Raw genomic sequence first — 23,243 nt, 5'->3', positions numbered from 1 at the left:
CATAGCCACCTCTTTTTGTCGTTGTTGCTTCCTTTGGAACTTTCCCCATGTTCCTTAGTTGTGACTCTGCAAACTTAAATGCTGAGACCATTGTAAATGGAGAGGATGGATGGAACAGATGTTCCAGAGAGTTCTTTGGCTTCAAAAATTGTTTCAAGTCAGCAATCTTTGTTTGCTTGGCACTAAGGATTTTACTAATGCTTTATGTTTGTCATACCTTCAGTATTTTGTCCCTGACATGCTATGTCAATTTTCTAAAGTCTTGATTTTAGAGTTTCTTTAAAAGTTTAAAGGATCCCCTGGACTCTAGCTTAGCTCTTTCTAAATGTAGCTCATGCCTTTCTCTCAGGCTTAATAAAGATGAACTATAATAGCCTTTTGTAAAATGGTTTATTCTCCTATGTTCAAACACAATGTTGATGGTGGCAGGATCAAATATCAAATAATAATAAAAAGTCAAGAGAGAGGGGCTGGGGCTGTGGCTTAAGCGGTAGCGTGCTCGCCTGGCATGCGCGGGGCGCTGGGTTCGATCCTCAGCACCACATGAGAATAAAATAAAGATGTTGTGTGCACCAAAAACTAAAAAATAAATATTAAAAAATTCTCTCTCTCTCTCTTTAAAAAAAAAGTCAAGGGAGGAAATCTCTGAGGTTCTTCATTGCTGATACAAGCACTCTCTAGCAATAAGCATGATGGTTCAGTGCAAACTCTGATTACTCTCTGTCTCTGCGTGTGTTTGGTATGAATGCATATGTGTATCCACTTATATATACATATGTAAACGTGTTTTGGAGTATCCATATCCATAAACCTTTCTCCACATCATTCTTTTGAATGTCTACATTCTGCAAAGTGTTGAGACCTAAGTCATTAATAAATCAACATTTATATTCCTTCAACTTTTGTGACTGAGAATAATGTATCAATGAATACCACTCATGTACATAAATACTTTTTTCTATTTCCTTAAGATGAATTCCTAGCAGTGAATTTCTGGGTCAAAGCGTATGTGCATTTACAAAATATAAACATACAGTATAAAATTGGACTCTGAAATTTCATATTGCTATCAAAGGCTCCCAGACCTTTCAGCACTGGATGCTTTTATTTTAAAAAATATATATTTTTTCAGTGCTGGGGATCACACTCAGGTCTCACACATGCTAGGCAGAGTCTACCACTATGTTACATGCCCAGCCTTATTATTTGCACTGAAATCAAGCTGATCAAAGTTAAATAAAGCTACTTCTGAAAATAAATGAGCAGAGCTATGGAGACCATCTCTACAATGATAGATATCCCTATCACCAATCTTTTAAACCATGCATTTTATTGGGTCCCTTAGGACAATAGGGGAATGGGAGAGATATTTTGCTTGCCTTTCCAGGTACCATTTTTCCAAAGGAGGTCAATTGTACTTTGAGTTTGTCCCCAGCCTTGAAACATTAGAAATTCATCCATCTGTAAATCCTCCAAATACCTCTAGGCCTGAGCTGACTCAGATTTCACAAGCAGATGAAATGATGTGGGATTTGAGCTTTTTTTGTTGGAAACCCATAAGCAATTGTGGCCTCTTTCATTTGGTTTGTATGCAGCAGTGAAAGTGTTTTATTGTGATGATTTCAGCTCGAGGCTGGGAGTGTACTAAGGACAGATGTGGAGAAGTACGGAATGAGGAAAATGCGTGTCACTGCTCCGAGGACTGCTTGCTCAGGGGAGACTGCTGTACTAATTACCAAGTCGTTTGCAAAGGTACATGTCTTAGGATCCGCTGGAGATCTAGAAGAATGAAAATTGGTGATCCCCCAGGGTATTTTTTTTTCCAATGTGAGCCCTTTTCTGTTCTCTGTTTTTGATGGGGATAACTTAGAAAACACCTTGGACATGGGTGTATAAGTGGGGTTGGGGTGGAGTTGTCCTTTTTAATTTCTCATGCATTTTTTAGTTTTTCTGTCCTGCATTTCCTTAATCTGAAATAGCAAGGAAATAAAGCCCAATTCCATAATTAGAACCACAATAATGAAGAGACTTTTCACTTTTCTGTCTTAGTTTTGGGTCAGGTTTCATAGAAGCAGAATCTGAGATAGGAATTTGGAACCTGAAGTTAAGGGCAGGCTTTGTAGAAAAACCATGTGAAAGAGCAAGGGCAGCAGGTTGGGAGGCAGGGGTGGGTGATGTCTCAGGTAAAGATCACTGTGGCCTGCTCCACTGATGGTTCTGAAAATTAAATCCCAGAGTTGCAGACTTGAGGCAGGAGGGTGTGGCTTTTATATGGAGGGGACACAGCCTAGGGATGGGGGTACTAGCTGATAAAGACAATAATGCTGCACACCTGAGCCTTTTGTGAATGTGTGTTTTCTTCGTATGGTTGGTGGTGGAATATTATGCTTTTATTATAATAATTAACAAGATCAATGACTACAGAAAATATAAAAGATGTAGTTTCTGTCTTTAAGAAGTTTAAGGCACTGTGCCAAGCACTTATAGATATTAATGGAAAGACCCAAGAGTCTTTATCTATACCTTTTAAGTCACTTTTTAGTTTCTAAACAAATCCTTTCCCCTGTGTCATACATGGAACATTTATGAAGAGTTTCTGTTAAAAGTTTTCAGGGAAAGAGCAATTCAGTTCTAAAATGTGTTAGGTGTATAGTTGTGAGAAAATTGTATTATATTAGTGAATGTGGCAAATTTCTCATACCCAAGCAATTATTGTATTATGAATTTCTACTAACCTAAGAATTATGCTTTTATTTTTAAATATTAGATGAACTAAGAACTTATAGCCCTTTCCTTAAAAGGGAAATTTAAAAAATTTCCTATGCAGTAAGTGTATCAGCCACAAAGGCTTTTAGAAAAAAAAATGAAGATTAAAAAAGTCTGAGGTATCATTGCTCATTGAATTATTAAATATTAAAGCTGCTTTTTCTGGTTTAATATTCTATTTTTAGTACTTTTATGAAGCCCACATGGATGCCCTGGCTTACTACATGTTTAGAGCTCTCATTTTAAGGAGCATAGTACTTACCCAGTAGTTCAGTAGTTAGATTCTTATTGACTAACAGAGATTTCCAATGCTCTTTAAATAGGAGAAGTTTTTCCATATTAGTGGTTGCAAAATTTAAGGCATGCAATTTTTGTTTGTCTTAGAACAATTTAAGGCAAATTCTTTTTTTTTTTAATTTCATTTTCTCCAAAGAAAGCTTTTACAATCTCCGCCCCTCCCTTTGGTGTGTGAGTGTGTTACTATAGCAAACTACTTGAGGCTGGAAACTTTATATGGAGAAGAGGTTTATTTAGCTCACAATTTTGGAGGTTGAAAGTTCAAGATTGGGCAGTATCTGGTGGGGTCTTTCTAGCTATGTCACATCATGGAGAATAGATCATATTATAGTGGTAGATACATGTGTAATAGAGGGATTTAAGAGAGCTACCAGGCTTCTTATGATAACCAATTCTTTTGGGAACTAACCCAGTCCTAAGAGACCTGCAGTAATCTCTTCTGAGGATGGTGCTCCCATGACCTAATTACTTTCCACTAGATTCCACATTTGAAAGGTTATACCACTTCAACACTGCCCCTCTAAAGATCAAACCACACAAACCGCTGGGGACCAACAGAGTGTTTTTTTTTTTTTTTTTTTCAATATGAACACTTTTCTGTTCTCTATTTTGATGGGAATAACTCAGGAAAGACTTAGGTCTATGCTGTCAGATCCTGGTGCAAGATAGGAGTGAAGTTGGTTTGCATTTCTAAAAATCAAGGCCATATACAGATCCATTGGCAAATAATCTCCATATTGTCACCTCCCATTTATCACCCCTGTATATTCTAAGCCTTTTTCCCCATCTTAAGGGAAATATGTCATGCTTTTTATGGCTTTGAGATCTTCAGTGGTAGAGAAAAGAATGTTCCATCTAATGACCAAACAGTTTATTTCTGGAGGGATACAAACATGAAATTTTGTTCACTGACGCCACTGGTTTTTTTAATCTACAAACCATTTAGACTCTCAAGGCTCAAATAAACACCACTTGAGGTTATTAAATCTTAGCTTTCCCACCATGTATGGGTGTACTTTAAAAGCCAAACCAGACACTACACTTTATTTCAGAATTTCATTTTAGATGGTATTCCATTAGCAAGTGTCCAACAGGACACAGATCCTGGGTTTATGTGCTTCAAGGCTCTGGGTGTCACACGTAATTAGACTCCACGATAAACAGACAACGCTTTTCCTTCTAGGAGAATCACATTGGGTAGATGATGACTGTGAAGAAATAAAGGCCCCAGAGTGTCCTGCAGGGTAAGTGTATTTTAATGAATATTATAAAATTGTACGTATTATTAGTAAAATGTCACAGAGAATAAATGGTTACTGGATATAAACAATGTAAAACTGAAATCCTTCCTTACAAACTGGTGAGTACTTACAAGTAATCTACCCGTCAAAAGCTATCTTAAAGTTTTGACAGATTTCTTGTCACTTGCGTGGAGTCCGACAATCTCCTATGTTCCCCTCAGCTGAAAGTTTGACAAAGTCACCTGACTATCACTGAAGAAGGAGACATGTCAGGCAGATATATATATGTGTGTATATATATATATATATATATATACACACACACACACACACACACACACATACACACACACACACACATATATATGTATATATACATATACATACATACATATATACATACATACATATATACACACACATATATATATATATATATATTTTATTTTTTATTTTTTTCATATTCTCTCCTTGAGTTCTGGTTTTGCCCTTTCCTGGGGGCAGGGAGGGGGCAGGAAGAGGGAAAATGTACAACCTCTAAAAGGATCACCCTGGAAGTTGTCCTAGCGGATGATACAGAGATTCGATGAGCCACAGCAGTGAGGTCTTGCTGGGGCACAGCCATCCTGGGTGACCCCCCAGCTCAAGGTGTCCTTCCTCCGGCACCTTCCAGGAAACTGTAGAGGCTTCACACACCTTCTACATGCTTAGCAGAAAATACACTTCCAGCAAAAGCACTAAAATGCATTTGGTTTTTAAAGGTATTTTTGTTTGGGGTGGCATAGCCTGGGACACAGAATTTAAATGAGATGTTTTTAATTTTTCCTCCTTCTTAACCTTAGTGAGATGTTTGAACTTCTTTGGGTTTGTAGAGTGCATGGCAACAGCTCCTGGACTGTTTAAAATGTGTTTGCTTATTTTTGAAGAAAGAGTAGAAGCCACTGATAAGAGTAGTGATAACGGAACCCTGTTTATGTAGTATTATTCTAAGTGCTTTCTATGTGACTCATTTGAACTATGTCCTCTTTATGACGTGGTTTCAAGTAAACATAAACTTATGCTTGCTCACTAGTTTCAAACTATTAGCAGTAATTCTGCACATATTTTAGTATTCTCAAGTCTGATAAAGAGCCATTTCATAAGATACAGCCCAGGTAGATGAATAGTCTAGTCCTTTACTGAGATACCTTTTACAGGTTTTCATAATTTAAACTATTTTTGAAATTATAACTTAAAGGAATTTTTATAAGCGCTTAGATGTAATAGTACAAGTGCTTCTCCTGTTGATTTTACACTTGTTCATTAATGTATTTAATGAATATTTGCTTTGGGCCCACAAAATAAGAAGATGAATAAGATTCAGCTGTGCTTTGGAACTAGCAAGGAAGAGAAATATATTAACAGATCATTGCAATATCATGTACAATAATGTATATATGAATGATGAAAGAGGTAGGAATGAATAATCTCAAAGGAACTCAGAAGTGTGAACAACTAACCTTATCAAAGAGGAAACTTTGAGCTGGGTTTTAAAGAATGAATAGGAGTTTTCCACGTGGCAAATGGGAGACTACTTATCTGAGGCAAATATAACTGCATTTTTATTCATAATGTACAGTATGTAACTGTATTTTTATGTTATTAATAACCCTGTTTGTAAGGGAGAAGGAGCAGTGGAGGAAATACATCAAGGGAAATTGGGTGTGAAGTCCCTTCCATTGGTCCTTGTGAGGCTGGTCATTTGACCCTGGACTTTAGTGACTTCAAATGTTATATGGCTGGAAGCTCAGATTCATCCAGATATCCTCTGTACAGATTCTTCATGGAAGTTATGGGTCCCAGTTACTGAAAATGAGTAGATACAATGCCTGGTGGTAATAATTTTTCTAAGCTTTAACATATTTCTGTTTAAGGTTTGTTCGTCCTCCATTAATCATTTTCTCTGTGGATGGCTTCCGGGCATCCTACATGAAGAAAGGGAGCAAGGTCATGCCTAACATTGAAAAACTAAGTAAGTGATTTCCTGACTGCCTGGTCTCATCTGTAAGCCAGGATTTCTGCAGTACAGTTCTGCTATGGGGTTTGAGGTCTATGCACACATTGTTTTTAAATGTATTTTATTATCTGAAATAAGAAAATTGAAAGTAACACCACGTGTCTTGTTTGTAAAGTGAATTTTATATGAAGTGATTCCTGTTGGTTCTGTTATCCTAATATCTGAAATTCTCTTTCTAGGGTCCTGTGGGACACATTCTCCCTACATGAGGCCTGTGTACCCAACAAAAACCTTTCCTAACTTATACACTTTGGCCACCGTAAGTGTTTTCTCGAATGATACGTATTCAAAGGTCTGATTTAATCCTGGAATGACTTCAAGGGGAGATTTTTTCAAACATGTTCCTTAGTGTTCAAAGACAGCCTCTCTGTTTTCCATCTTATCGGCCTCAGTAATTCACAGCAAATGCCTTTTACAACTTGGTAGAGGCCTGAGCTTCATTGCAACTTTAAAACTAAAGTCTTTCTTCAGGCGCAGTTCAATCTGAATACAAGCATTAAATTTCCCTCAAATACCTGAGAGTTGATCATTTATTTTTTGGATTTGAAAATAAAAATCTTGATTTCAGATGTTTTAATTTTCAGATACTCCAAATTCTATCTTTTTTTAATACACAATTTACTTATTATTTTGTTATTACTGTTTTTTTATTGTTGACTGGGGGGGAAATAGAACTAAGAAAAATAGAAAAGAATATTTAGAAATTGAAATTATTTGGAGGCACATGTGTAAATTTCAAATAAAGTAATAAAAATTATATCAGGTTCTAATAGTTAAAAATCTAGTTAAAATTCTTGTAGTCATGTTGTTTCTCAAATGGCTAATAATTAGCCTTGATGCATGTTTGCTCAGGCAGACACACAGTAAAGGCTATGTGTATCTTATATGATTTTGGAAATTAAATATTGTTATAAAACCTTCTGTGTTAAGAAAACTCATAATAGAACTCATATATGTAGATTATTGTATTATTATTTTAACAATAAGTTTGCTTTTATACAAAGGGTCTGTATCCAGAGTCTCATGGAATTGTTGGCAATTCAATGTATGATCCTGTATTTGATGCCACTTTCCATCTTCGAGGGCGAGAGAAATTTAATCATAGATGGTGGGGAGGTCAACCAGTAAGTTTTGCATTTTGTTTTTTGGTGTGTGCACTTGGAATTATTTCATCCCTAAATTTGTTACCTGAGAAAAAGATATGTCCTCATACTTGTCAATGTTTGTTTTTTGATATTATGTATAATGTATATACATGTATGTATATATCATATATTTATATATGTATATATGCATATACATCTGGAATATAGTATACATTCATTTCTATATATACATGTGTATGTGCATTTATATGTATATGTGTGAAGTTATGATTCTAAAAGTGTGAATGATGAAAAGTCTTCACTAGGATAATAATGGAAACGGTGCCATGAGTTGAATTTCAGAAGCATTTTGAAGAAGGACTGAATAGTCAGATATTAATGATTTACCAGATTTGGAGATACAATGGGAAAGAAAAATGAATGGTTATGAATTCCCTGTTATTTTAAACCCAGTTCCATAGTAAACAGAATCAGGGAAAGTTGATGGAAAAAAAAAAGGAATTCACTGAAGCCCATTGTAAATTCATGCATTCTTTTATTTAATCTATTTTTTAAATCATGGAAGTGAAAGAGTATAAGTGGAATCCTATCTTTTACTGAGACAACAAATTAAAATGTTGGAAGAATTTCCCTTGTTCAGATTAAGTGGCTGAGCAAAAAATGAAATGGGCTGTTGGTGCTTTGACCTAATGTTTTCCCTGTGACAATGCATATGATGGGTTAGTTGCTTTGCTCAGACACAGGCAAAGCAGCAACATAAAGCCATGGTTGTGGAATGTACAGAACTGGGCTCTGGTGTACCTGGTCAAAAGGATTGGAATCACCACCTAAGCATGGGCATTGTACACAAACAGAGATGTGTCAAGGACAGGCAGAGAATGGCTCCATCTCATGCCAACTCCCATTTGGGTTAGTGGCTCCCTGGAACACTAGCCAGGGAAGAGTCTGGGAGATTTCGTGCAGTCTATTAAGGCATGAGGGATGGATGGGGTCTGCACTCATCCTGTGTGTCCACAATGCCCTGAGGACTGAACCTGGAAAGCTTGCTGTGATCCACTGGCAGAATATGGAACATAAACAGAAATTGTGTTCTTGAGGTAGTCATTTGAAAAAAAGTCATCTGTGATCAAAACATCTCGCTGTTAAATAGATATATACTATGTAAGAACAAATGTGGGCTTTTTGCGCTTTAAATTAATATTGAAAGACTTCTTCTCTATCTGCAGGAAATAATAGAAGTTCTGATCTTGCTCTTTATTGAGGTTGGACTCCCAGAAGTCTGTGATGACCCATATTGTGATCTAATGACATCTGTTGACAGAATGGATTCCACAGTTTATGACAGAGCAATAGTTTATGAGTAAATTGAATGATGGAATTAGAGTTCTATTTACCTGTTGCTAGTTGGTCTCTTGTAATAATTTTATCATGGAAGTCAACTTGTCTGAGTGATAACAAAGGATATAAATAGTAATTTTATCTAATTGGATCACCTTACACTTGGTGTTGACACTAGGTTTCCTTGGGGTTAGCGATGACTCAGAAGCAGAAGAGTCCAGTTAACTGGTGCAGACACAGGTCAGGGGAAGCCGTTAACCTCTCCCCAGGAGTAGTCTCTCTCTCAGCACTAGCTGCTCATTTCCCCCCTAACTCTCAAACTCTCCATCTAAGACTGACTGAGAACTACAGTGAAACCAATCTGTGTTTCCATCTACCGTCTTGTGCAAGATGGGCAACACAGGAATTCTAAGGACCATCATAGTTATAATTTAACAACACATTGTTGTCTTGAAATTTGATCTATTGTGGAGTGTATAGATAGGAACTATAAGAGATTTCAGCCTAAGTATATGACTACATGAAACTATGAGTTCTATAAGAAAGAATAACTATTCCTCCACAAGCATTTAAATAAACATCTCAGATGCTTGTACCTTTCACAGAATTACCAGTGAAAAAATAATTGGAGTATAGAAAATATTCATCAAAATTTAGAAATGGTAATTAAATTAAATTAAATTTACTATTACTGAATGATGAAACCATGCAAGATAGTTGGCTTCATAATAAAGGGACCAGATTAAATGGTGAATAAGAGTGACATCCTTGTTTAAAACCCAGAAGATGAGATGAGGCATTTATACAGTGTCCATCTGAGATTTTGAATCTCCTCATTATTTTTCTTCCAAAAATAATTTGTATGATTTAATTTCATCTTAAAAAAAAACCCAAAACAAAAACCTCTGTTATAGCTACTTTGTAGCAAAGTCTGGTCCGCTTTTTACTTGCTAATCTTCAGAATGCACAATTAGGAATTGTCATTTGCTGCATCAACATACATTTCTCACTTAATAGAGCTCATTGATTGTGTTTGTTTCTTTGAAAATTCTCTCTCCTGTAATTTCTGAATAAAGATAACTTGGTGGAATAGTTCCCAGCTCAGTCCAAATCTGGACCTTCAGCCACGTGGAGAATGAAGGGGACTCCATGGGCCTGACTTAATGTGGAGATGTGAGAAACTAAATGTGGAGGACTCATGATCTGAGTCCTCCAAAGTCTTGATTTTCTAGGTGTTTTAAGAGGAGCAGGTGTATTCTTAATACTTTTTAAGTTGCTTGGCCTAGAAACTGCTTTTTCCCCGCATTGTTGGGGCAATGAAAAGGGTTGCATATTCTAGAAAAAGACAGCAAAGAGAAGAATGAAATAACAGGTGCGCATTTCCAGGCCAGAGGGGTTGGTTGATGAAAGGAGGCAGTGGTGCTCAGTTCTTCCAGGTTATCTGGGTAGAGGAAGATTTACATTCTGCTCAGAAAAATGTTACCTTGTTAAAATTTTCTTGTTTCTTTTTCACATTCTACTACAGACCTATACTTTCTCTCTCTCTCTCTCTCTCTATATATATATATTTTATAAAAAAAAATATATATATATATATATATATTTTTTTTTTTTTTTTTTTTTTTTTTTTGTGGCTGTTGTTGCCCTGTGTTTGCTAAGCGTGCTCTACCACTGAGCTGCAGCACAGGCAGGTATTTAGTTAGGATGAGCTTTGCTCACTTCCTCACCTTAAGGTAATTTTGTTGGGATTGGTTCCTTTGTCTAGCGACCTCTTAATTTACTTAAAACTTTCAGTTGTAGTATCTGTCCCTAGGAGCCTTCCCTGAGTTCCTTCAGCCCTGGCCAAGTGACTTGATCCTCCTTGAAGCTTTTATATATTTTTTTCCTATCATAAATTTGACCACCTCCTTTTGAAATTGGCTAATTCTACATCTGTTTTAGACTGTGGATTCCATGGGGATAGAGCCTGGTCTATTTTCTTTCTAGTTTGAAGACCTCATCCAGAGCCCGGTGTATTGAGGAGCTCTACTGCTGGATTTTGGATTGACCTGTTCTGCACTTCCTTCTGAGCAGCACACTGGTCCATAGTCTATTCTGCTGCACCCCTGACCCTTACATCCTTAGTTTGTTCTGATTCTCAATAATCTTATCTATTTTGCTGATGCTAGAGCCCTATCCACTCCTTTGATCTCTCAGAATTCTAGTTACTCTAGCTCTGTGATTTTGAATGCAAAGGAAACTTTCCTTGCATTGCTAAAAAACCACAATAGAAGTCTATGCTTTTAAAAATTATTATTTTTTTGGTTCTTATCTTTTTCAAAACTTCTCCTCCCATAACTGCATACTTTACTTAATTAGAAAAAGTGTTGAATTTTATATTTAGCCCACATCCTCAGTTCCAGTGGGGAAGCTTTATTTATTCCTGATAACATAGCAAGAAGATATGGTATTATTCCCATTTGTCCCCTTTTCAAAGTAAAGCGTCTAGGACACAAATACTACAGATAAAAAATGAGCAATGAAAGAAGTATTGGGATTAAAGGCAGGAACCCTGCACCCAGTGCCTTCTTAGATTATGTTTTTAGCTGATTTTTTTTAAAAAAAAACAACTTCTGAGGGAATTTATATTTGCATTCAAGTTCAGAGAAATTTTGACTTCTATTTCTCTGAATTAATAAGGAAGCTTCTCTTTTTTGATAGCCCTGGAATGTTGTTTTTACTTTTCTTCTTTTGCACCAACATTTTAATACCTTTTTTCCATGGTAATTACTAGATTTAACTTCTGAGCCCTGAAATGGAATATATATATATCTATTTTTTTCCTTGTTAAAATTTTCTTGTTTCTTTTCCACATTCTACTATAGACCTATATTTTTTTCTGTATATTTTTATACAGCTTGTGTCTGTATACACTCACACTTGGCCTGCAGAGGAACTTCAACAGACACTCATGATATGACTTAAGAACTTCCTTTAGATTTCAGCCTTGCATCAATTGCTAAATCTTGACAGATCATGTTTATCAGGGCTGGGATTCTTTTATTTGAGGTTTTTAAATATACTTTTAAATTTCAAGTATTCTCTCTTATTTGTTGGCTTTTGTCCTCTTCTGACCATGCCTTCAATTTTCTGTTAGAAAATATTGTCAACATGACATCAACAAGAAACAGGGAGAATTTTTCTGTTTCTTTTTTTCAGAAGAAAGACAATGTTTTTTGGTAGTGGGTAGCTACTGGGGGTTGAATCCAGGAGTGCTTTACCACTTAGCTACATCCCCAGCCATTTTTATTTTTGTTTTTAGACAGCATCTTGCTAAGCTGCTTAGGGCCTCACTAAGTAGCTGAGGCTGGCTTTGAACTTGCAATCTTCCTGCCTCAGCCACCTGAGTCACTGGGATTACAGTTATACATCACCATTGTCAGAAGAAAGACAATTCTTGACCTTATATTATCATGATAATTCATATTTTATAATCCTGATTATAAATATGTTGTCAGTAAAATTTTTGCAAAGTACATAAAAGTGTAGAGAATAAGTGATTCTGATTTTTGCCGTTAGAATGCTTTTTATTAGCATAAATAATTTCTTGTAAAATCTCTAATATTATTAATTAGTGGGCTTGACAATTCATTCAGGAGTATTCTTAGATGGGAGTACTAGGAGGTAGGTGGTATTATGAAAGTGTAGCTTGTGAAGACAGATGGCTTCTTTCTCAGTGGTATGTGGTGAGGGCCATCACAATGATTTTAGCACACTTATTCTGCCATCTTCACATGCATGTGCATATTTTGAACACTGCAAAGACCCCTCTGGTGGTCTTTTTGTCCTGAGAACACCTGAGCTAAGTTATTCCTAGGGTTTACTGTTGCCCAGATATTGCCAGTATCTGTATGTATCCTACAATATTATTTTGAAAAGCCTCGGTCATCTTTGATAAATCTGTATTAAAAATATTTTTTTCCTTTAGGAAATCCTAGATGGATCTTATATTTCATATATGTCAAAAATTGCCTGGTATAATTTCTTTGGAATTAGCAAGGCACTAGATTTTCTAGAAAGTGGTTTGGCTATAAATATACTAAGCTTGTGTCAGTGAAATTAATGTAAGTATATGAAAGTGGTCCTATAATATAAGAAACTGGACTTCCTGAGAACTTAGCACAATTTTGAGGCAGCTACAGGGTGACCAGCACTTAGAAGTCATCTTCTTGTTTGTAGAGGTGTTGGGGCAAGAATGATTGAAAGTCCAGGATACATTTAGAACCCTGGTTGGGCCATGCCAGAGCTTGTTCAGAAAGTGGAAGGATGATTTGGACCAAATGGAGGAGTGGGCACTCAGACCCCTATCTCTTAACCATTTCAAAGAACCAGAGGTCCCTGCCAACCAGGAACTATGGGAATGGGTTGAGGACCCCACCTCTCCCCTGCAGATAAAATCCACTAGCTACTCAGAGCTCTGTGGATCTAGAGGGCTAGATATGCTCTCCCACCCCAGGTCTCCCTTGCCAGTTGCACTAGTTGTGATAGGGATTTCTAGATGCCCCTAACAATGTGTTTGCAGCTCTTGTAGAACTCTTCAAGTATCTCATACCCTTTTGAAACTGTGGCCAAGCTCCTAGCTCCTGAAGGTTCTATGCCTTCCAGTTGCATATTTCCACAATGGGGCGGGGGAGGTTTTTATTGGTATCCTAAGATCCTCTCAAAGTCTGCATGCCATGAAACCAGAAAATGGACTGGCTGTAATTCCCACATCATTTTTGCTTTAGTCTCATAACAAACTAGTTTTCTCCCTTATTTGCCTCCACTCTTTTCCTCTCAGTGAGGGCTTTCGTTTTTTTTTCTTTCCTCATGGACTTCTGTTCATTGAGACACTCACCATCCTAAGCTGTTTTTAATGTTCCTGGAAATAATTGGATTCCATTTATTTCCATTATTGCATAATAATAAAGACTGAAATTGATCAAGTGCTTACCAAATGCTGAAACACCAGTTGAAGGGCTTTGAATGTATTAATTCTTTAAAGTGGAGAGTAATCCTGTGTGCAAGAAAACATCACCTCCACTGTGGAGGAAACCGAGGCACAGAGAGGTCAAGTGACTTGCTGGAGGGCCATGTGGTCCGCTAGTCACAGAAGCCAGGTTTAAAATCTTGGCTATCTGGTTGCAGAGCCTGGGTTCTGAACTCCATCTTTTGCCTCTCAACAGCACAAGTTATAAATATTTTCAAAGCCTTAATGAAAGGTTTATTTCATCTAACGTATCCTAGGAACTTCTCCTTAAATCCCCGTTTATTAAAAGGCTAGGTAAAATATATAAGAAAAATACAAATTAAAAATTAGCCTTTCTTCCCCTTCTATTTCATCCACTTTAAAGTCAAACAAGACAAACTAGGTTCCAAGATTCTGACATCTGGGTGCCAAATTGGGGCTCTCCTCTGTAAGGATTTCAATAGTAAAGGAAACATATGGTTCACTCCTGAGTCCTTTGATGAGCAGAATTCAGATGTATGAGAGAAATATTCAAAAACAATTATTGGAAAAGACAGGTACAGAAGAGAGAGACTTTTGAGTTGAAATAAAAGTTTAAAAAAATGTCACTAGAATCATAGCAGAGCTTTTGAGAGTTTTCGCAGAGAATGTATTGAATAACATTTATGGAAATAATGGTTCTGACTTCCAGATGTGAAAAAAAAAATGGTTGCAAATAATGTGAAATTTATGGTGGGGTGTGAGTAGAGTATAAGAAATCAGATCTAATATATTTTAAAAGTGTTTTTCTTTAACCAAAACCCAGATCATATTATAAGCCTCTTATATTTTCCTCATTAGCTATGGATTACAGCCACCAAGCAAGGGGTGAAAGCTGGAACATTCTTTTGGTCTGTGTAAGTTACCTTTATTTTGTCAATGTTTATAAAATTATAGTTATGATTCAGTTTATGAAACATTAATTTAGTCTTGATTTTATTTCCATAAAATGTAAAAATGTCAAAATTTTACATATTTGTTGATACCTAGAAATATACCCCAATACCTTTTCCTGAGGTCCTTTTTTTGTTCCTCTTCTCTCCTCCTTCTCTAACCTCTCTTCCGTATTCCTGCTTTTCCCTATCATTGAAGGAGGGAAGATTTTCTCTTCTTCTAGCCATCCATTTGCTCTTTCTACCCCTCTTTAGAGGTTTTTGGTAACTTGCCACCTAGGGAATGTATATTTCTCTTAGAATATTTATTGCTGTGGTCTGCATTATCATTTTTTATAAACATATTTCAACGTGCTATATTTATTTTGGTTCACAACTGTAAAACTCTGGTGTGGTCTCAGACAGCTGGGGAGTCGATGGAGTGATCTAGAGATTGGGGATTCCAAACAAGAGATGGGGAACCCTTTGTTTCACCCCACTTTTCCACTGAACTCCAAGATTTCCCTAATAGGAAAGTGCTTCTCATCCCTGCAGAGGTGACGGGATTAGTAGTTGAAGTTTGTAAGCCTTAAGATGAAACTTACCTAATAAAATTGTCAACATGTTGATTATTTTCAAAGGCTCCTTAGTAAAAAGAGAAATCTGTTTCAACTTTCATGGGGATTTTGTTCCCACTGAGATGTTCTTTCCATCTTTTTTTTTTTTTAACCACCTAAAGCTGTTTCCGTATTTGCCTCTTATATTTTAACAAAAATCTGACTATTCTATAATAGTAGTGTGCTAAGAGCAATCACAGGTTCATATTAATCCAGAATGGTACCATATATATTCTCCAAGTTCAGGAATAAAAGTAGCTTTTTCAGATTTGAAGGGCTAAATTGAAATTGAGTTGGGTGATTTAAAGCTAAGACAGTGTCTCTTTAAAAGTTTTTTTTTTTTTTTAAAGAGGTTTCTGAGTTGAGAAATAAGCATGGATATGTTAGAAAAGACACTGCTGAATGTAAGTGGGATGTTGATTACCAATTTAATCATACACATTACATTTTTTTTAACCCTTGACTGTCACTGATTCTATAGAAGTGGTTTCTTTTGCTCTTTAACTCGTTGGCCTGTCAGAATGGAGGGGGAGCCAATAACATAATTAATACTTGGTCCCACCCTGCCCCCCTGGAAATGTTACACAGCTTCCTTGAAAAGGCCCAGTGTTCTGGTTTTGAATGACAATTTTCTCCACCCATTTGAAACCACTCATGAGAAGGTGGCTGTTGTGTTCTTCTTTGAAAGACATCTGTAGTTTTGCTTTGCCTCTCAGACAGTTCTTTTATCTCTGTATCCTGGAAGTGACTTGGATTTACTTTTTTTCTCCTCATTTTTGAAGTTTTTTATAACCTTAAAAAAATCTGATCATACTTCCAATTATTTAAGGAAACACAGGTCAAGGAAATCTGCACAAAGTACATTCTGCAAAATTTAAAATTTAAAACTAGATTCAAACCACAGGCTTAGACTTTGAGGCCATCTTTTTAATATGTTGCTCTACTGCAGGCTAGAAGTATATTCTTGCTTTTTAAATGATAATATTTCATTCCAAAATCATCCTCAGTAGAAGTTCCATCATATTCTTTTATGTCAATTCATATTTAAAGGGAGTAATTCCCATTATGTATGTGTGTGTAGATTGGGTCTAATCCCAGCTCTATTACTTACTGAGATTGCTGACTTTGGACCATTTGTTGTTAATCTCTTAACTAATCAATGTTCTCATTTTTTTTTTTTCTCAATGTTCTCATCTTTAAATGGGTGTTGTAGTACTTTCATCACAGGATATTATGAAGATAAAATGAATCAATATATTTAAAATATAGAGAGAACAAACAATAAGCAGTATTTGTTTACTTATTTGCATTATCTCTTTCAACATTGACCAGACAATGTCTCTACATATCCTGAGGTATTTTGTTTCCCTTTACCCCTAAATACTTCTTCTAGTCCTCCAATGCTCCATTTCCATTTTTCTCCCTTTTCTGATCATGTCTCATGCACTTGGTTTCACAACACATTCTGAATCTATCAGGGATGTGAAGACAGGGATATGTACCCTGTTTTGCTTTCTGCTTGTTTTTTTGCTTCCTTTGGTCTAATTTATTTGCTGCCTCTGTATTGTATTTGAAACATAGTTAATGGCTAAGGATCATGTCTCTTTGGTCTGTGAGGTTATTTCAAAGTGATCATCTAAAACTCATGGGAAGCCACTTTGTCCGACTCATTTAAGAGGTTAGAATACTAAGTAAAGCCTAAAGTGGTTAAATGTTATCCCCAAAGTCATACCTGGGGTGGATACTCAGACCTCTAGAGTTTTCTTTGAATGCTCCTAACACACACACACACACACACACACACACACACACACACACAGATGATAACTACCAGCTTATTTTCCCCAAGAAGAGGACAATGACACCTCCATAATAGGATTTTTGTGGGAGTGTCTATATCTTTATTATGTTTACACACACGCCTGGGCCATAATATGCCTTTAACAAACATTTCACAGATGAACGTATCATCTCTGTGGACCTATAAAACCAGTATGTAATGATAAAAGCTAACATTTCTTTAAACACTTTCTATGCCCCAGACATCATTTTAAGCACTTTTCTTGTCTTTTATTCTTTACAACACCCTCATGAGTAGGTACTGCTACTATCATTTTACAGAGGCATCCAAAGGTTAGGTAACCCACCGACATCTTGACTTGTAGGAGTCAGGATTTAAACTCACACATTTTGGCTTCTGAGCTGGTGTTTTTAATTCTCAATCTATTGTTGTTCAAGTACCCTGTCCAACAAGGGTGTTATAGGGTAAGCATTCTGAGCTTGACAAAAAAATTTCTGTTGAGCTGGTATTTTTCCATTAGCATTGGAAGTGGGTTCATCGGAGTCCATATTTGTGGCTTAACACCAATCACATAAAATAAAGCAGCTTTTAGGTAGAAAGTGAAATCAGGAAAAATGAAAAAGCTATGACACTGGCTTTTTTCTTTTTAAGTTAGGAAAGAATTCAAAATATGTAATCATAATTATTTTGTTCAGATAAAAAGGATTTCTAAAGCTGAAGAATTAAATTCCTTAAGTGATTAACCTGGCTTTGCTCTGCCTATTTCTAATTCAATTATAAGATATAATAAACAGGGTCACATTTATTGAACAGCACTGTGATATATTTAAAGCAGGATTCATTTTATGATAAACATGATTTTCTGGTGTGTATGATAGCTCTAGACAGAGAGGATGCCAGAAGAATGACAAATGCCCAGAGGAGAGATGGGTGGAGCCGGTGGGGGGAGTGTAGTGATCGTGGGGACAGGGAGCGGCTGCTGGCCCACAGCCTCTGCCAACTCTGCCTTCCACCATGGCTCTGAAGAGCTTTCTTTCTCCTAGCTTTCTTGCTCATGTCCACCAGGAGTGAAGTTTCAATGGTTCACCCAAGGTTCCATAACAATTTTTCCTTACCACAATCAAACTTTAGTTTTCATCTAAATTCATCACGAACATGCTTCTAATGCCTGGTCTTGGTAGGGGAGTGAAAAGCATTTTGTGCTCCAGGTTAAGAAAGTAAGCAAATTTCCCCACAAGCCAAGGGATGGCTCAGACATGAATATCCTAATGGAACTCGGCTCAAGATGCAGTGCTATCATGGTAGCCAAGAGCTCTTAAAGTTGGTGCCAGGCTTAGGTTAATTATATTTCAACAGAGGAATGAGACTTAAACACAAAAGTCATTATGGATGAAGATTATACCCTTTTTGTCAGTCTCATAATTATATGTGCCTATTCCTGATAGATTTTTATAGAGATGGAAGAGAATTTCAAGAATACCTTCCCTAACCCATTATTTTTTTTATTTTTTTTTAAAGAGAGAGTGAGAGAGGAGAGAGAGTGAGTGAGAGAGAGAGAGAGAGAGAGAGAGAGAGAGAGAGAGAGAGAGAGAATTTTTAATATTTATTTTTTAGTTCTCGGCGGACACAACATCTTTGTTGGTATGTGGTGCTGAGGATCGAACCCGGGCCGCACGCATGCCAGGCGGGTGCGCTACCGCTTGAGCCACATCCCCAGCCCCCTAACCCATTATTTTATACAGGAGGAATTTAAAGTTTCAGGTTAGATAATGTTTTTAAAGTTATGTAACTATTTAGAGGCAGAATGATGACTAATTATGATCATCAATAAAAGAATGATTTTAGCACTTAACTGTGTACCAGGGATCCTGTGTCTTTTAGTTGCCTCAATGTATCAATTCATTCATAGAAACAAGCTGTGTGGTGTGCTTTGCTGTTATCTTTGTTTTACTGATGAGTTAACTGAGGCTGAGAGAGGTCAAGTGGCACAGAGGACAGCAGAGGTCATCCTGCTGGAAAGAGGCAAAGTGCGCGTGGAAGTCTTGTTCCCTCCCTCAGACACTGCTGATGCCAAACCCACTGAACAACACTGATTCTGAAGCCATGGTCTTTTCTACTTGTAGCCGAGTTTTTCATCAGCAAGACAGGTTCCTCATTGTGACCATGAATCAGAATTTCCAGTCTAGTCTTCTGTGGAAGAGGTTGAGCAATGTAATATGTTACAAATGGAAATGGAAGTTTAAATGCTAATTCCAAAGAGGGCCTTTTTACTACAACGAAGTGAAAACAGATGGTGGCAAATAGAGAGCATTTGGCCTGGGTGCAAGAGCCAGGGCTCACAGACTTGAGTCTGTGGAAAGACACCTACCAACATGTTTTGCTGGTTATCCCCTACAGGGCCATCCCCCATGAGCGGAGAATATTGACCATCCTGCAGTGGCTCACCTTGCCAGATGACGAGAGGTATTTGCTTTCCTCTGTCCTTCTCTCTTCTTCAGTACGTTTCCATCTTTGGTTAGACTTGGGTGAAATACTAGATGGACTGTGAAGTAGAAGTGCAGCCAAAGATTGGTATTATTAAAAGTTTTGTGGTTATTAGCCTTAAGCGTTATTTCCCTAAGAAGGATTTGGTGATTGGGGACCATTTAATTACATGGATTACTACAGCTCTTAATCCTGGCCACTATAGCAGAGCCGAAGGGAGTTTCTGGCTTTGATAAATGAACTATCAGCTTCTCAAAGACCGAGAAGCATTAAGACCAACTTTGCACTTGAACAGAGGTAAATCTTTTTGGCTGCAGATTTCATGGCCCATGTGAATTACCACTGGGCTCTATTATCTTGAGACTCTGAGTACATGCTCAGAGTTTCCTTTGTGACTTTTAATTTCTGAAAGTGGTACCAGGCAGTTACCACAGTGAGGGTGGTGTAGTGGGATGGCGGGTGTTGGAGTATTAGGAAAAAAAAAAGTTTTTCCATGGTAATACTGACAGTGGTTGAGAGATTAACGAAACTTGAAGGATTTTTATTTTTTAAAGTGAGTAGGGGATATTTGATATTCTTTGTTGTGTGTGGTTTGGGCAAATTATAAACGTTCCAATCTTCTCGTAGGCCTTCGGTCTATGCCTTCTACTCTGAACAACCTGATTTCTCTGGACACAAATACGGCCCTTTTGGCCCTGAGGTTAGTAGTTTATCATCTGCTTGAGGGGAATCTGTGCCCCTGGGCTACTTGACCTACTGACCTTATTTTAGGATTTGTACAGTCTTTGGGAGCGTTTGTAATCTACAAGGTTTATTCAGAATTACAAAACTAAAACATTTAAAAAAATCTTAAATATACTTGTTTCTCTTACAGGAACTTCATTTCAGATTCCTTTGATATTGAAACATATCCTAAACTTGATGCTAATGGGAATGGGGTGTATTGCAAGCTTGCAGGTATCAGTTACCATGTGAAGAATTGGGAAGGGTTGGCACCAGCCACCGTCGGGAAGGAGTGGAAAGGCATATGGGGATGAAACCTCCAATATGCAACATCACAACTGAATTTTAACACCTTTAAAATGAGTATGCTGTTCAAAGAGGGTAGGTCAGTTAAGCAGCTCTGATAGTCTTAGCAAGTATAGCCATCCTGGTAGTTTATAGTGTTGGATGCTTTTTATTTGGTACATTTTGACATTGGTATTTATACTGTGAATCCATCACCACATTCAAGGGTGTGTACATATCCATCATCCCCCAAAGGTTAAATTAATTCTTAATTGAGAGGAACATGCTACCCAATGAATCTGTTCAGTAGAGTTGTGAGGTACCCTTTATCAAGTGCTCAGTCATCTTAGAAGACAGTCTGTTTGTAAGGTAGGAGCCAGTAAAACTTCAAATTCAGAAGACGGGGAAGGGGAATAGCTGTGTTTTGTTATGTTCCTTTTTCATCCAGGGTGGAAGGAATCCTCCCAATATTTCAGCAAAGATCATTTTAAAACACGAAGTCTGCAAATCTAAACCTTTTCATATTTTAAATGTCTTTAGCATTTCTTTCCTAACAGGGATGATATGTCTACATGAACATAGTAAAACTTGATTTCAGCTGAAAAATTGTTTTAAAAACTCTTTGAGGGAAACTGCCTCTAATTCTCTACTAGCCTATGACAACTGTTGCCTATCATTAAATTCACTGGGTTCAGTATAAGGCTGAGTTGGAGATACAGATAGATGTATCTTAGCTTAAGTAGTTTCGAACAAATTGCAGCCTGTGTAAATAAAGGCAGTAAATACCAAGAAGTTATAAGTATGCTTGAATGTTCAATCATCCATCAGTTCAGTGGTCAGTGACTTTTTTTTCTTTAAACATTAGAAACTAACGGCTATGTGAAACCATTCTTTGTCTTAAATCACAGAAGTCATATAAATCTGGTGTTCTTTTTCTGTTCCTTTGATGTTTAATCAGTTTTGCATGATTATGAAACACAAATGATAAAACAAGATAAACATCTGCATACATGAAACACAAATCTTATTTTGCAAGGAAAGAAAAAGAATGGTTGTTTTATCTTTAGGATGAGTTTCTTTGAGATTAATCTAAAGTGAACAAAAGGAACCACATTTTGTTAAAATGTTAAAAAAAAAAAAACCCTTACGAAACACCTAAGCAGTTCCATGTGCTCTATGTAAAGTTCAACTTTGCTTGAATATTATCCCTTAAAAGACCCCAAGGGTAGGTAGAACAGAGATTTGGGTATAGCTACTCTTTTAAAAGTAGGAGACTGGTATTGGAAGAACTTTGGGCTGCTTAAGTGGCTTCGCAGGTAAGTGGAGAACCTGGAGAGAGATCCTCAGAACTTCTGGCTCCCATACCATGGCCTTCCTGTGGAAACTTTTTTTTTTTTTTGTACTGGGGATTGAACTCAGGGGCACTCAACCACTGAGCCATATCCCCAGCCCGATTTTGTATTTTATTTAGAGACAGGGTGTCACTGAGTTGTTTAGTGCCTTGCTTTTGCTGAGGCTGGCTTTGAACTTGCGATCCTCCTGTCTCAGCCTCCTGAGCTGCTGGGATTACTCCTTCAGTCTAGGGAACCATCAAAGTGGTCTGTTAATAAGTGTGTTCAAATCACACAGGGTATTTTCTTTAATTCAGAAGCTGGCTTTTAATAGTACAGATGAGGTATCACTCATTTTATACTTTAGGTTGTGTAGTTTAATAAGAACTGTTCTTTTTCCATGAACATCTTTGGAATTCTAACATGTATTTCAGTTACAATTACCTATTGAAAGTAGATGTGCCTGTGTTTTAATTAAGAAACAAACATTTTAAGTTCTGAGCAATGAATGAATGAAGTGTAATATAGAATGCTTTAATTTGCTGTAAAGATGGTTTCTATGTCCAGGAGTGCTCATAAATATACAAATGGATCTTTACTCCTAAAGTATTTTTGAATTAAAAGTTAAAACCATTCATGTTATGTTCTTTTTAGTACTAATATTTGCAGATGGGTGTTTTCTCATATACCTACTGAGTAAATACTCTTAATTGGATAATTTAGATTATCTCTTCAGTAATGGTAATCTGATCACCTGGTCGATTTTTCTGAAAAAGGAGGGAGTATTTTCAGGTTTCAACTATTTCTTATGTGGTTCTAGGAATTTTATTCTAACTAAAAACAAGACAAAACAAAACAGTTTACAGTTTTAAACACAAAACCAAAGCAAGTGAGCAAAATCTTTCTTTGGGCATAGACTAATTGGCTTATATGCCTATGTGTCCTATATGCAGATTAATACATAGATATCCCTATATACTTTTATGGACATGAAAAGACTATACACTTGAAAAACTACTTTTAAAATCATTAGCATGCTATCCTTGACATATGAGAAAATAACTTGCATTTGAATTTTAATTGAAATGATTCTATCAGAATGTTGTATGCTACAATAAGATGAACTCAATTAGAGTTTGTGCTTTGTTTACATAATACTTGAGTACCCCTTTTCAGGATGATTCTAAAAGGTATTAAGATGACCAAACACTGGGCTAATGGCATCCAGAAATGGTGTATTGCTCCTGGTTTCATAGTGTAATGGTGAATGTTCAAACATAAGCTTGCTTTTGATTATTGG

The 23,243-nt window shown here is 36.7% G+C and overlaps 1 protein-coding gene across 1 annotated transcript in view; it reads left to right on the top strand.

The window, feature by feature from the left end:
- Positions 1-23,243, top strand: part of ENPP2 (ectonucleotide pyrophosphatase/phosphodiesterase 2) — a 115,589-nt gene that overhangs the window by 51,937 nt on the left and 40,409 nt on the right. The window contains 8 exon segments of the mRNA XM_081266480.1: positions 1,627-1,752; positions 4,247-4,307; positions 6,218-6,315; positions 6,540-6,619; positions 7,365-7,484; positions 14,632-14,687; positions 19,518-19,583; positions 20,232-20,304. Coding sequence (XP_081122606.1) covers positions 1,627-1,752; positions 4,247-4,307; positions 6,218-6,315; positions 6,540-6,619; positions 7,365-7,484; positions 14,632-14,687; positions 19,518-19,583; positions 20,232-20,304 — 680 coding nt within the window.

This window comes from Spermophilus citellus, assembly GCF_964194105.1.
Source record: "Spermophilus citellus genome assembly, chromosome: 14".
In the NCBI taxonomy this organism is placed as follows: Eukaryota; Metazoa; Chordata; class Mammalia; order Rodentia; family Sciuridae; genus Spermophilus; species Spermophilus citellus.
This window is presented reverse-complemented; position numbering and strand designations above follow the sequence as displayed.